Source organism: Phyllostomus hastatus, unplaced genomic scaffold, assembly GCF_019186645.2.
Source record: "Phyllostomus hastatus isolate PE091 unplaced genomic scaffold, TTU_PhHast_1.1 phas_contig_38, whole genome shotgun sequence".
Classification (NCBI taxonomy): domain Eukaryota; kingdom Metazoa; phylum Chordata; class Mammalia; order Chiroptera; family Phyllostomidae; genus Phyllostomus; species Phyllostomus hastatus.
Genome location: NW_025333869.1, coordinates 9,100,331 through 9,114,971, shown reverse-complemented (window position 1 = coordinate 9,114,971; position 14,641 = coordinate 9,100,331). Strand labels below are relative to the sequence as shown.

At 37.8% G+C, this 14,641-nt stretch overlaps 1 protein-coding gene across 3 annotated transcripts in view; it reads left to right on the top strand.

The window, feature by feature from the left end:
- Positions 1-14,641, top strand: part of MAPK8 (mitogen-activated protein kinase 8) — a 117,958-nt gene that overhangs the window by 59,923 nt on the left and 43,394 nt on the right. For all 3 annotated transcript variants that reach the window (XM_045841976.1, XM_045841978.1, XM_045841979.1), the window contains exon 2: positions 12,072-12,242. In XM_045841976.1, the coding sequence (XP_045697932.1) occupies positions 12,121-12,242 (122 nt within the window). In that variant the 5' untranslated portion in view covers positions 12,072-12,120. The remainder of the gene's footprint in view (positions 1-12,071; positions 12,243-14,641) is intronic.

Below are 14,641 nucleotides of genomic sequence, written 5' to 3'. Positions count from 1 at the left end.
GTTTTTGTATTGAGTTTTATAAGTTTCTTATAAATTTTGGTTATCAAATGTATCATTGGCAAATATGTTCTCCCATTCAGTGGGTTGTCTTTTCATTTTGTTGATGGTTTCCTTTGCTAGGCAAAAACATTTTAGTTTGATGTAGTCCCATTTGTTTATTTTTTTCCTTTTGTTTCTATTGCCTGAGGAAATGAACCAGAAAAAAATATTGCTGCAGGCAATGTCTGAGATTTTACTGCCTATGTTTTCTTTGCTAGGATTTTTATGGTTTCAAGTCTAACATTTAACTCTTTAATCTATTTTGAGCTTTTTCTTGTGTATGGTGTAAGAAGATGGTCTAGTTTCACTTTTTTTGCATATATCTGTCCAATTTGCCCAACACCATTTGTAGACTCTTTTACCTCACTGAGTTATTTTTTCTTTGTCAAATATAAATTTGACTAGAAAAGTATGGATTTATTTCTGGACTGTCTATTCTATTCCATTGATCTACATTTCTGTTCTCATGCCAGTACCATGCTGTTTTGATTACTATGATCTTGTAGTGTAGTTTGATATCAGGTAGCATGATTCTTCCAACTGTGTTCTTTTTTCTCGAGATTGCTTTGGCTGTTTGGGGTCTTTTGTGGTTCCTTATAAATTTTTGGAATATTTCTTAGAGTTCAGTGAAATATGCCATTGGCATTTTGATAGGAAATGCATTGAATTGTAGATTGCTTTGGGTATATAGACATTTTAATGATGTTAATTCTGCCTGTCCATGAACACAATATATGCTCCCACTTATTTGTATTTTCTTCAGTTTCTTTTTTCAGTGTCTTAATAAATTTTGGAGTACAAGTCTTTTACATTCTAAATTAAATTTATTCCTAGGTTATTTTATTCTTTTTGAAGCAATTGTGAATGGAGTTGTTTTCTTAGTTTCTGTTTCTGGTAGTTCATCATTGGTATATAAACATGCAACTGATTTCTAAATATTTTATATTCTGCTACTTAATTCATTGATCAGTTCTAGTAGTATTTTGGTGGAATATTTAGGGTTCTCTATATACAGTATCATATCATCTGCAAATAATGAGTTTTAGTTTTTCCTTCCCACTTTGAATGCCTTTTATTTCTTTTTCTGGTGTGATTGCTGTGGCTAGGACTTCCAGTACTGTGTTGACTAAGAGTGGTGAAAGTGGACATCCTGTCTTGTTCCCAGTCTTAAGGGAAACAAATGCTTATAGTTTTTGACTATTGAGTATATTAGCTGTGGATTTATCATATATGGCCTCAACATATGTGCTAAGGAATGTTCCCTTTATTTTCATTTTGGTCAGAGTTTTTATCATGAATGGGTGCTGGATTTCATCAAATGCTTTTTCTCTATCTGTTGATAGAATCATGTGGTTTTTATCCTTCAATTGCTTATGTGGTTTATCATGTTTATTGTTTTGTGGATATTGTACCAACTTTGTATCCCCAAAATAAATCCTACATGATCATGGTATATGATCTTTTTAATGTATTGCTGGATCCAGTTTGCTAATATTTTGTTGAAGATTTTAGCATCTGTGTTCATCAGGGATACTGGCCTATACTTTCTTTCTTTTTAGCATCTTTATCTGGTTCTGGAATTAGGATAATACTGGCCCTGTAAAATGAGCTTGAGGGTTTTTCCCTCTTAATTTGTTTTGGAATAGTTTAAGAAGGATAGGTGTTATTAGTTCTTTGAATATTTGGTAAAATTCGCTTTTGAAACCATCTAATCCAAGACTTTTGTTTGTTAGAATTTTGTTTTTGTTACTGCTTCAATTTCACTAGTTGTAGTCTGTCCAGATTCTCTGATTTTTCTTGATTCAGTTTTGTAAGATTATATATTCCTAGGAATGTATCCATGTTGTCTGTATTGTCCAATTTTTTGGCCTATAGTTGTTTGTAGTATTTTCTTACAGTTCTTTGTATATCTTTGGTGTTAGTGGTTACTTCTCTTTCATTCCTGGTTTTATTTATTTGGGTCCACTTATCTTTTTTTCTTGATAATTTCCATAAAGGTTTGTCAGTCTTTGTCTTTTCAAAGAACCAGCTCTTGTTTTTATTTTCTTTTGTTTTTTTAAAAGACTCTATGTTTATTTCTGTTCTGATCTTTATTATTTCCTTCCATCTGCACACTTTGGACATTGTTATTCATTTTCAGGTTCTTGTAAGCATAAAGTTAGATCATGTATTTATTTATTTATTTTAATTACATTTTATTGATTTTGCTTTTACAGTTGTCTCAATTTTTCCCCTTTGCCATTGTTCGCTTAGCACCTCCCTCCACCCTGCCCCACACTCCCTCAGGCAGTTCCCATCCTGTTGTCCCTGTCCATGGGTCACACATATATATTCTTTGGATACTCCATTTCCTATGCTGTACTTTACATCCCCATGTCTTGACTGTAAGTACCAATTTGTACTTCTTAATCCTTTCACCTTTTCACCCAATCCTCCACCTGCCTCCTATCTAGCAACCATCAAAATGTTCTCTGCCTCTATGATTCTCTTTCTGTTGTGCTTGTTTCTTAGATTCAATTGTTGATATGTAGTTGTTGCCATTTTATGGTTCATATTTTTATTTACTTCTTCTTAAAGACCCTTTATCATTTCATATAAGCTGTTTTGATGGTTATATACTCCTTTAGTTTTTCTTATCTGGGAAGCTCTTAATCTGTACTTCAATTCTAAATGATAGTTTTGCTAAATAGAGTAATATTGGTTGTAGATCCTTGCTTTTCATCACTTTGAATGTTTCTTGCCACGCCCTTCCACCTGCAAAGTTTATTTCTAAGTATATTTTATTGATTATGTAATAACAGTTGACCCATTTCTTTCTTATTTGTACTCCTATGCATGGTACCCACAGCAATCCCTCTTGTTTTTAGCAGATTCCATCCAGCTCTTGTTTTTATTTAGCAGATTCCATCCAGCAATCCCTCTGCCTTAATTCATATCCATGGGTCATACATATAAGTTCTTTGGCTTCTCAATTTCCTATACTATTCTTAACCTCTTCCTGTTTGTTGTGTACCTACAAATTATGCTTCTTATTCCCTGTACCTATTTCTCCATTATCTCCTTTCCCCCACCCTGCTGATAACTCTCAGTGTGATCTCCATTTCTGTTATTCTGTTCCTGTTCTAGTTGTTTGCTTAGTTTGTCTTTTTTAGATTCAGTTGTTGATAGTTGTAAGTTTGTTGTCATTTTACTGTTTGTATTTTTATTCTTTCTCTTAGGTAAGTCCCTTTAACATTTCATATAATGAGGGTTTGGTGATGATGAACTCCTTTAACTTGACCTTATCTGGAAAACACTGTATTTGCTCTTCCATTCTAAATGAAAGCTTTGCTGGATAGAGTAATTTTGGATGGAGGTCCTTGCCTTTCGTGACTTTAAATACTTCTTTACAGCCTCTTCGTGCCTGCAAGGTTTCGTTTGAGAAATCATCCAATAGACTTATGGGAAGTCTTGTAGGTAACTCTCTTCTTTGCTCTTGCTACTTTAAAGATTCTCTAATTATCTTTATTCTTGGGTAATGTAATTATGATGTGCCTGGGTGTGTGCTTCCTTGGGTCCAACTTATTTAGGACTCCCTGAGCTTCCTGGACTTCCTGGAAGGTTCTTTCCTTTGCCAGATTGGGGAAGTTCTCCTTCATCATTTTTTCAAATAAGTTTTCAACATTTTGCTCTTCCTCTTCTCCTTCTGGCACCCCTATGATTCAGATGTTGGAATGTTCAAAAGTTGTCCCAGAGATTCCTAAACCTCTCCTCATTTTTTAAAATTCTTGTTCCTTCACTCTGTTCCGGTTGAATGTTTATTTCTTCCTTCTGCTCCAAATGGTTGATGTGAGTACCAGTTCCCTTACCTTCACTGTTGGTTCCCTGTATATTTTTCTTTATTTCACTTTGCATAGCCTTCACTTTTTCCTCTGTTTTGTGACTATACTCAACCATTTTTGTTAGCATCATGATTACCAGTGTTTTGAACTCTACATCTGATAGGTTGGCTTTCTCTTCATCACTTAATTCTATTTTTAATAACAGCTTTTATCTGTTCTTTCATTTGGGCCATATTTTTTTGTCTCAGCATGCATTTTACAAGTTATAAAGGGCAAAGCCTTAGGTATTTGCCAGGTTGGGGCAACCCATGCTGCTGCATTGTGGCACTGAATGTGGGACAGGTGTCTTAGAGGGAACAATGCTGCTTGCTTGACTCTTGGCCAGCTTTCAGTCACTTCTCCCTTTGCCCACAAACAAATTGGTCCCTTCTGGTACTGATTCCTGGGTGGGTGGATTTGTGTATGTTCTAAGATCCTGTGGGTCTCTCCAATGAACTCTTCTGCAAGTCTGGGAGTTTCTCCCGCTGCTGCAACCCCCACAAGTTTTTAGAGCCAGAGATTCTCAGGCTTTATTTCCTCGCACTGGAACTGTGGGTTGTGTGGTCTGTCTTGCTCTCCAGTTTTTCCTCCTAGTTTATCCGCATGCAAATGTGGACCACCCTGGCTGCCCATCTCTGTCCCTCCTACTAGTCTGAGTGAATGTTTCTTCTTTAACCCCTTGGTTGTCAGACTTCCATACAGTTCGGTTTTCTGGTGGTTCATGTTGGTTTTTTTGTTTTTAAATTTGTTGTCCTCCTTTTGGTTGTGCGAGGAGGCAAAGTGTATCTACCTACACCTCTGTCTTGGCTGGAAGTCAAAAAAAGATGTTTAATGTTATCCATTAGAGAAAGACAAAATTAAACTCCTGATGAGATACAATACACCTGCTAAAATGACTAAAATAAAAAGTATTGTCTTAAGTGTTGATTGGAAGTTGGGAAACTAGATCGTTCATGCATTTCTGGTGGAAATACAAAGTGTAAACAGCCACTGTAGGAAAGAGTTTACCAGTTTCTTACGACGTTAAACGTGCAGTTGCCATATCCTTCTCCTGGATATTTACCCTAAAGAAATGAAAGCTTATTTTCACACAAAAATCAATAGAGGTTCATAGTAAAAGGCTTTATTTGTAATGACCAAATGAATAGGTGAATGGATAATAAACTATATTCATACATCAGAATAATATTCAGTAAAAATAAGAACAGACTTTTTTTTTTTTTTTTAGATTTTATTTCTTTATTTTTAGGGAGGGAAGGAAGGGAGGAAGGGAGGGAGAGAGAGAGAGAGATAGAGAGAGAGAGAGAGAGAGAGAGAGAGAAACATCAATGTGTGGTTGCTGGGGGTTATGGCCTGCAACCCAGGAATGTACCCTGGCTGGGAATCGAACCTGGGACACTTTGGTTCCCAGCCCGTGCTCAATCCACTGAGCTACACCAGCCAGGGCTAGAACAGACTCTTGATATGCCACCAGTGTGGAGGATATCAAGGGCATTGTACTGAATGGAAAAAGGCAGTCTCAAAAGATTTCACATAATGTGATTTCATTGTATAAAAATTTTAATTGGAAAAATTTAATTGTCAGGGGTGGAGTTGGCAGAAGTATATGATTATATAAAAAGATAGCATGAAGTACTCTCTTTGGGGTGATGAAAAAATTCTGTATCTTGATTGTTGTGGAGGTAGCATTAATATTATATGTATGTCATAAATTTACACAGAACCATGTACACAGTCAGCACATGTAAAAACTAAGTCTGACTAAAGTTTGGTTATAGTGTTGTACCAATATCAGTTTTCTCATTTTGATAATGGTACTATAGTTATGCCACATGTTGTCATTGGGTAAAGAATAATCTGGAAGTCTGTACTATTTTTTTAATATATTTTATTGATTATGCTATTACAGTTGTCCCATTTCCCCCCTTCACTCCCCTCCACCCTGCATGCCCTCTCCCACCCACATTCTCCCCCTTCAGTTCATGTCCATGTGTCATAAGTTCTTTAGCTTCTACATTTCCCATACTATTCTTGCCCTCCCCCTGTCTATTTTCTACCTACCATCTATGCTACCTATTTTCCATACCTTTTCCCCCTCTCTCCTCCTCCCACTCCCCTGTTTCTAACCCTCCATGTGATCTCCCTTTCTGTGGTTCTGTTCCTGTTCTAGTTGTTTGCTTAGTTTCTTTTGGTTTTGTTTTAGATGAAAGTCTGTACTATTTTTACAGCCTGTATGTGAATCTAAGATTATATCAAAGTAAAAAAGTTTAGTTTTATTTTTTTTTAAGACACTGTTAAGAAAATGGAAAGGCAAGCCACCAACTGGGAGAAAATTCTTGCAAAACATCTGATAAAGGATGTATATTTAGGGTATACAAATATTATAATTCAGTAACAAGAAGACAATATGGGCAAGAGAATTAATTACCTACTTTACCTAAAAAATATATGTATGAAAAGCATGTAAGTCCACAAAAGATGCTCAGCATCATTAGTTATTAGCAAATGCAAATACAAACCACAGTGAAATAATAAAATACACACACTAGTATAGGTAACATTAAATAGCAATCACAAGAATGTGGAGCAGGTGGAACTCTCATACATTACTGGTAGGAATAAAAAATGGTATGGCCACTTTGGAAAACATTTGACAGTTTCTTATAAAGTTAAACATAGGACTCAGATATCCCACTCCTAGGTCCCCAGATGAAAGAAAAAAAAGTATGTGAATGTTTATACTAGCATTATTTATAATAACCACAAAACTGGAAAGAATCACATGTCCAAATGGGATATCTATACAATGGAATACTACTCAGTGATAAAAAGGAATGTAGCATAGATGAATCTTAAAAGCATTAAGGCAAGTGAAAGAAGCCAAATGAAAAAATTACATGCTGTATGATTTTATTTATATAAATATTTGGGAAAGGCACAACTAAGAAGTTCATTAGTTGCCAAGGGGCAGATTAGTGATAGAGGACAGGTATTGACCATTCAGGGAAATTTTTGCAGTAATAGAAATATTCTACATCATTATTTTGATGGTGATAACAGGATTGCATACATTTATTGTAACTCATTCATTGTATGGTTAAAGTTGATGAATTTTTTAGAGCCTTCACATGTGTTGTTTCTTATGTTCAGAAAGCTCCCTTCTCTCCCTTCCTGGTTAACTCGTATTCAGTGTTCAGCTCCTGCTCAGACATTACATCAGTAGGGGAAAGAGCCTTTTCCTGAGCTCAGACTAGTGTTGACGTGCTTCCGTTTTTTTTTTCATTGCTCTTAACAAGCCATTTTGACTTAAATGCAAGCTCTGTGAATATCTAGATGCTGATTCCTGTTGTATTCACAGTACCTAGCATAGAGCTTAAATCGAGTTCTCTCCATCTCCTGTTCATAGGAATGGGAGCTGTGGCTTCTGAGGAGGGTACCTGTGACTGGGGCTGCTTGCTTAACCTTGGGTCCTCTGCTACCTCCATGCTGTCATGCGCAGCTGCTGTCACAGGTCTGTCCAGACTTCTCCGTGGACCTCACTCTTGCTGATAGGCCACCCTTTTCTGAGAAGGGAGAGAAATCTTTCCCTACTATTGTTATTCTTTTAACAGAAAGGGAAACCTGCCCTGACTGGTGTGGCTCAGTTGGTTGGGTGTCATTCCACAAAGTGAAAGACAGCCATGTTCCCACATGCCTGGGTTGCAGGTTTAGTCCCTGGTCAGGGTACATGCAAGAGGTAACTCATTCATGTTTCTTTCTCACATCGATGTTTCTCTCCCTCTCTTTCTCCACCCCTTCCCCTCTCTCTAAAAATAAATTAATAAAATATTTTTTAAATAAAACAAATTTTTTTTAAAAAAAGAAAGGGAAACTTGTCCTGTGTATGATCCTGGATCTTCTAAGCTTTTTCTTTGATTTCCAGCAAGTAGAGAAACTGCAACACAGTCTTTCTGTTCCCTGCTTCGATTACAGTAAGTAAACTTTTATGAACCACCAGGAGTACCTCTTTATCTTTCTAAGGAGAGAAATGCAAGTCTTCTGTGTAAGTTTAGAAAATCTTACCTGCAGACATAATTGACTTCTCTCATGAGGTATACACACTATCAGCTCTGTGTTCCACCCCACCATTATTGTCTCTAAGCCATGGGCAGACCCAGTTTCCAGGGTAAATATATAAATTAGTTGATGAAGGGCCTGACAGTTAACACTTCCCTCCATTCCTCGTTCTACTTCTCTTCCTCCTTATTTCCCTACTCTGGTAGACAAGGAGGGAATTCAAGTTAAGGTACAAAACTGGCCTGGATTACCAGTACCTGTGCTTGTTCATCTGTGAGCATAGCTCACAGTTTAAATCATTATCAAACTGTTTAAGCCCTCTCTGCTTAGGCAGAATTTATGAGACTTGTCATTCCAGACAGTCCTCTCTGGAATATTATATGACTAGTTTAGTTATTGATTTTGGAAATATTTCTCTGGGACTTCCTTTTATTTATCTAACTCTTCCATCCCTTTCAATTTATTTATCTTCCTTTGTAAAGTTTATATTGTTTGAACATTTCTGTTTAGTTTTTGTTTATTTTTAATTTCATCACACCTAAGAATCCTTGTTAATTGTAATGTTCTCTTTCATCTGAATTATTGCAGTAGCTCATTAGTTTTCCTCTTCCAACTCTCTTGTTCTCCATTTCCTGTGGCTTCTACCCTTCTTTAAGAATTGAGCTATTAGAATTCAGTTCATGAACCTCTACATTGTAGGCACTTTATATTTGTTTTAATTAATTCTTTGTCCTGTAACTCTTATCAGGATATTATTTTTGTTGCATGTGCGTGCACACACACACAGTAATGTTACAGGGTGCAGCCTAGAGGGGGGACCCCAAATGGGCATTTGAAATGGGGTCCAAAACTTAAGGTGTCCAGGAGATTTTAAGATGTCTCCATCCCCCAACCCAGGGTGTGGGTTGGGGGAAGGGACAAATGGAGCAGGGCCATTGAGAGCTGTTTTGCATAGCAACAGCCTTGCAGCTACCCTCTGGCATGGTCATTTAACATATCTATAGCCTTTGGCTGGTCGCTTAGATATGTTAAATAGCTGTGATCATCTCTGAGCCAGGGGAATGGAAGTAACTTCCCCACCAAGATGTGACTGGGGGCAGATCCCCCAAGCTACAGCGCCTGCGTGGGAGCTTGGAGAAGACTGGCTCCAGGACATGGGGCCACATCTACCCAGACTCATGATGGCAGCCCAGTAAAGCTGGAAGGATATGAATTCTGGCAAGTGAAGCCGAGTGTGGGAGGAGTCGGAAATGAGGCTGCAGAGGAAGATTGGCCGCGGGGATTTAAAACCCAGACTTGGCGGCCATGAGGGAGAGAACCATGCTGCTTTAGGGGAGAGAGAACTATGCGTCTTTGACGGAGTGGAGACTCCTGCATCCTGGAGTGAACCATGGGCAGCCCTGAGAAGGAGAGCCATGTGCATCCCAGAGAGAGAGAACCACGCGGCTTTGGCAGAGTAGGGACTCTCCCCTTCCCGCAGCCCTGAGAAAGAGAACCATGCGGCTTTGACGGAGTGGGGACTCTCCCCTTCCCACAGCCCTGGGAAGGAGAGCCATGCGCAGCCCTGAGAAGGAGAGCCATGCACAGCTTTAGAAGGGGGAACCACCACCTGGTTTTTAGCAGAGATCCTGGTGACTCAGCCGAGGGTGCCGGGAACCCAGGGAGGTCTCCCAGTCGAGATGGAGGACTAACTAAGAACCAGAGGACTGTCTGAGCCATGGACTTCGTTTTCATTTCCTGAGATACGGTACTCTGGACTGGGCAAAGGGGGGAAGGAAGGAAGGACTGTGACTGTGTTTGTGGGTGTTTTAAGGGACTTTGGGATTATTGATGAAGACATTAGGTCACTACTTGAAGTCTGTATAGCATTAAATAAACATTTCCTTTCCTTTTCACAAATCTCTGGCATTGAGAGACGTCTTTCCTAGGGCGGCGGACATAACGGACCCAGGGCCTTCTTTCAATAATAGTATATTGTCTCAGGCCCCCCTTGTCTGTTCTGTAACAGTAACTCTTTAGACCTAACAGGTTTCTTGGTTTATTGTGGTATGTGGGGGACAGGGTTGGAACTATTTCTTGCTACATGCCTTTTGCAATAGGCCACTTTTGTCTAGTAAGGATGGATAATAGTTTTATTAATAACCTGTACTCAAATGGGTAGAAAAAGACTACCGTGGCTTTTAATCAGACAGGCGGTAATAAAGAACTATGCTTAAAACTTAGGCCATGCTTTTGATACCCCAAACAGTATTGTTCTGATCCTGATGTACTAAATGCTTCTCACTCTCATATTTTCTCGTTTTTAAAATAATAGTATGTCTTCTTATTTTTCTACCTCTTTCAACCATTACAACTTCAACATGTGCATCACTCCCAGATGTTGCTTTTGGGGGTCAAGGGCTCTGTTACAGTGACAACACTGTGCTGCTCTGTGCTTGTTAGATAGGAATGAGATGTACTAACCAGCTTACTGGGGTATAAATTTGTTGTTCCTCCCATGTTGCTCTAAATGAGATTGTGAATTATTCTTAAGTGAAAGTTTTTCAATCTCTCACAAAAATGAAGGTTTCAGTACTCTGTAATAAACACACAAAAAGGACTGGTTTTAAATTTCATAATGTGGAAGTGTTACAGGGTGCAGCCAAGAGGGGGGACCCCAAATGGGCATTTGAAATGGGGTCCAGAACTCAAGGTATCCAGGAGATTTTAAGATGTCTCCATCCCCCCACCCAGGGTGTGGGTTGGGGGAAGGGACAAATGAAGCAAGGCCATTGAGAGCTGTTTTGCATAGCAACAGCCTTGCAGCTACCCTCTGGCATGGTCATTTAACATATCTATAGCCTTTGGCTGGTTGCATGGATATGTTATATAGCTGTGATAATCTCTGAGCCAGGAGAATGGAAGTAACTTCCCCGCCAAGAAGTGACTGGGGGCAGATCCCCCAAGCTACAGCGCCTGCGTGGGAGCTCAGAGAAGATTGGCTCCAGGACATGGGGCCACACCTGCCCAGACTCATGATGGCAGCCCAGTAAAGCTGGAAGGATACGAGTTCTGGCATGTGAAGCCGAGTGTGGGAGGAGTCGGAAATGAGGCTGCAGAGGAAGATTGGCCGCGGGGATTTAAAACCCAGACTTGGCGGCCATTAGGAGAGAACCATGCGCAGCCCTGAGAAGGAGAGCCATGCACAGCCCAGAGAAGGAGAACCAGGTGGCTTTGACGGAGTGGAAGCTCCTGCATCCCAGAGAGAACCGTGCTGCTTTAGGAGAGAGAACCACGCGGCCTTGACAGAATGGAGACTCCCGCAGCCCTGAGAGGAAGAACTACGAGGCCTGGACAGAGCAGGGACCCCCACAGCTTTAGAAGGGGAACCACCACCTGGTTTTAGCAGAGATCCTGGCGACTCAGCCGAGGGTTCCGGGAACCCAGGGAGGTCTCCCAGTCGAGATGGAGGACTAACTAAGAACCAGAGGACTGTCTGAGCCATGGACTTCGTTTTCCTTTCCTGAGATACGGTACTCTGGACTGGGCAAAGGGGGAAGGAAGGAAGGACTGTGTCTGTTTGTGGGTGTTTTAAGGGACTTTAGGATTTTTGATGAAGACATTAGGTCACTACTTGAAGTTTGTTTGGCATTAAATAAACATTTCCTTTCCTTTTCACGAATCTCTGGCATTGAGAGATGTCTTTCCTCGGGCGGCGGACATAACGGACCTGGGGCCTTCTTTCAATAATAGTATATTGTCCCAGGCTCCCCTTGTGTGTTATGTAACAGAAGTGACCTTGAAAATATGTTTTATTATAATTATTGGCTATTTTTTCCAGTTTTCCAATAAGTTAAGACTGGTATGCCTGTGAGATTGGAGAAACTGTTTATTCTAGTACAAGTTTTGTTTTTAAACTATCAGCCATTTCCTTAAGTATAGCAGATGCTAACCAGGCTCTGTGATATTTTTTTTTCTAATTGTGTTTTCTTTTTCTAATTGTGTGTTTTTTTAATAAAGCAGCCCTTTTAACATGATGTAACAGTTGGTATTACTGTTAATGAACTGAGTGAGAACTTGAATTTTAAGATTACACAAATTCATTTTGTTAACAATACCTTTTGTTCCATTTTGCAGCTTTTCAGTGAATTTTTGGATGAAGCCATTAAATTAATTGCTTGCCATCATGAGCAGAAGTAAGCGGGACAGCAATTTTTATAGTGTGGAGATTGGAGATTCTACATTCACAGTCCTGAAACGATATCAGAATTTAAAACCTATAGGCTCAGGAGCTCAAGGAATAGTATGGTAAGTTTTTACTTCCAAAAATTAGGTAAAGAATTATTAACTGCTACTATTTTCTTCTTTTTTAATGTAGCTACCTTGGTGAAAATATTTAATTTGTCTCAAAAATTAATTAAAACTATAAAATTTATATTAAAGCTATAACACAGTAAGTTGTTTTAATCAGGGATTACTGATCTTTTTTATTATTCATAAAACATAACTATAAATCAGCACTGTTATCTTTAAGTATAAATTATGATTAAATATTTGGCTATAAATCATATAGAAACAAATATCTGTATCAGGAAAGAATAAATGGGATACTTACTAATTCCATGTATACATCTCTTCCCATAGTTGATTGTTTAATAAGAAGCTTCACTTAATCATCACTTTCACACTATAATGAAACTCTGAATTTCAGGTATCTTATTTTACTCTAGGGAATGAAGTCAGCTATATCATCTAACTCTATGTGCTTCAAACTCTTATGTGTTTTTAAAATTGATTTACAAACTAATTTCTACAAAAGGCCTAGGCTTTATATATCAACATAATTCCTTACAAACTGAAAGGTAAAACACTCTTGGGGACAGTTCTGCTAATGATTTTAGATCACTAAGTTAATGTAATAAGTTAGTGTTTGGGGAAAGTTTTTAAGCCTCATTTAAGCACAATTATATCTATTACCTGTTCTTGAACCAGATGTCTTTCAGAATCTATTAAAAAATGATGTGTTTATTACTCTGTAGTTCTCCCAGTTCTAGAAAAACTCTTGCACATGTACACAAAGAGAAATACATGGAGCTGTGCTCTACAGTATCATTTATAAAGCAGCACCAGATCAATCAATAGAATTTTTAAAATGTGGTATATATGTACAGTGAAATAGTATACATTTTAAATGAACTAGAGCTATATGTAACAACAAGGATAAATTCTCTTTTTTTTATTGTTGAAGTAATATAGTAAAAAATTATAGAAACTGAATTATTTTACAATGCATTTTTGGCTTGCTGGTTGTCATTTGGACAAACTACAGTTAATCGACTACAAATTAACGATAAAGAAAATAATATGGTAAGGTCAATATGGGAAGGATGCTGAAAGCCAGCTCTTGGTTTAGATTCTAGGTCTATGATTTAAGCTAATTAATACATTTAAGCCTGTTTTTTTTTTTTGTAAACAGTTGATTTAAACTTCTTTTTTTTACTGTATTTTTTCCCATTACCATTTAGTCCCCTTATACCCTCCTTCTTCCCCACCCCGCCCCACAATCACCACACTGTTGTCCATGTCCATGAGTCCTTTCTCCTCTGTGGTCTATCCCTCTACCCCCAACTGGTCCCCACCCCATCCTAGCTGTCATTCTGCTCTTTATCTATGAGTCTGTCTCTACTTTGCTGGTTAGTTCAGCTTGCTCATTAGATTCCATATATGAGTGAAATCATATGGTATGTGTCTTTCTCTGACTGGCTTATTTCCACTTAGCATGATGTTTTCCAGGTTGATCCTAGCTGTCACAAAGGGTAAAACTTCCTTCTTTTTCACAGCCAACCACTATTCCATTGTGTAAATGTCTCATAGTCGTTTTATCCACTCTACTGAATGACACTTGGGCTACCTGTTTTCTCACCTGATTTTACAGGGTTGTTGTGAGAAATATATTATTTATAAATTATGTAATGTTGTTTGAAAATATATTAATGTTTTTGTATCTTCACCTATGCTTGGGTAAGTGTATTTTGAAATTTGTGTAACAGAGTTTTTTAAAAATTGCCTTGGAAGGAACTTTAGGCCATCTCAAAACCCCTTTCCTAAGGTATAAATATCTTCAAAGTTTTGCTTATTCTTTAATAAAAGTTTACTATGAAACAAACAAATATTCAATAAATTTTAACTCACTGTTGTGTTACTGTCAGAATCAAGTGAAGAAAAATGCATTAATGTATTTTTTAAAGGCATAATTTTGGGCTTCAGTCATAGATAGTAAGATTCATTGGGTCTGGATTAGGACCTCTGAATTCCCAGATGTTTCTGATTGTGCACATTTACTAATCAAAAATTAGAAACCTAATTTCCTTGGATATAAAATAATATAACCTACTCAGATATGATTGAACTTAGGAGTTTGAAATATTATTTTGATTTAGCAGATAAAAAATTAGTAAGAATGAATTTAGTGGTTAAAAATAAAATATATTTTATCTGAAATAGTCAAATTTCTAAACATTTTGCATGACCCCTAATGTTTGATTTTTTAATTTTTGATTTAGGAGGGACATATATGTAAATATGGCATTTTCTAAGTAAAGATCATAATACTGAAGTATATTTTGATATGTATATACAGGATGGGGCAAAAGTAGGTTTATAGTTGTGAGTGCAGAAAATACAGACTTTATTCTCATATTATTACT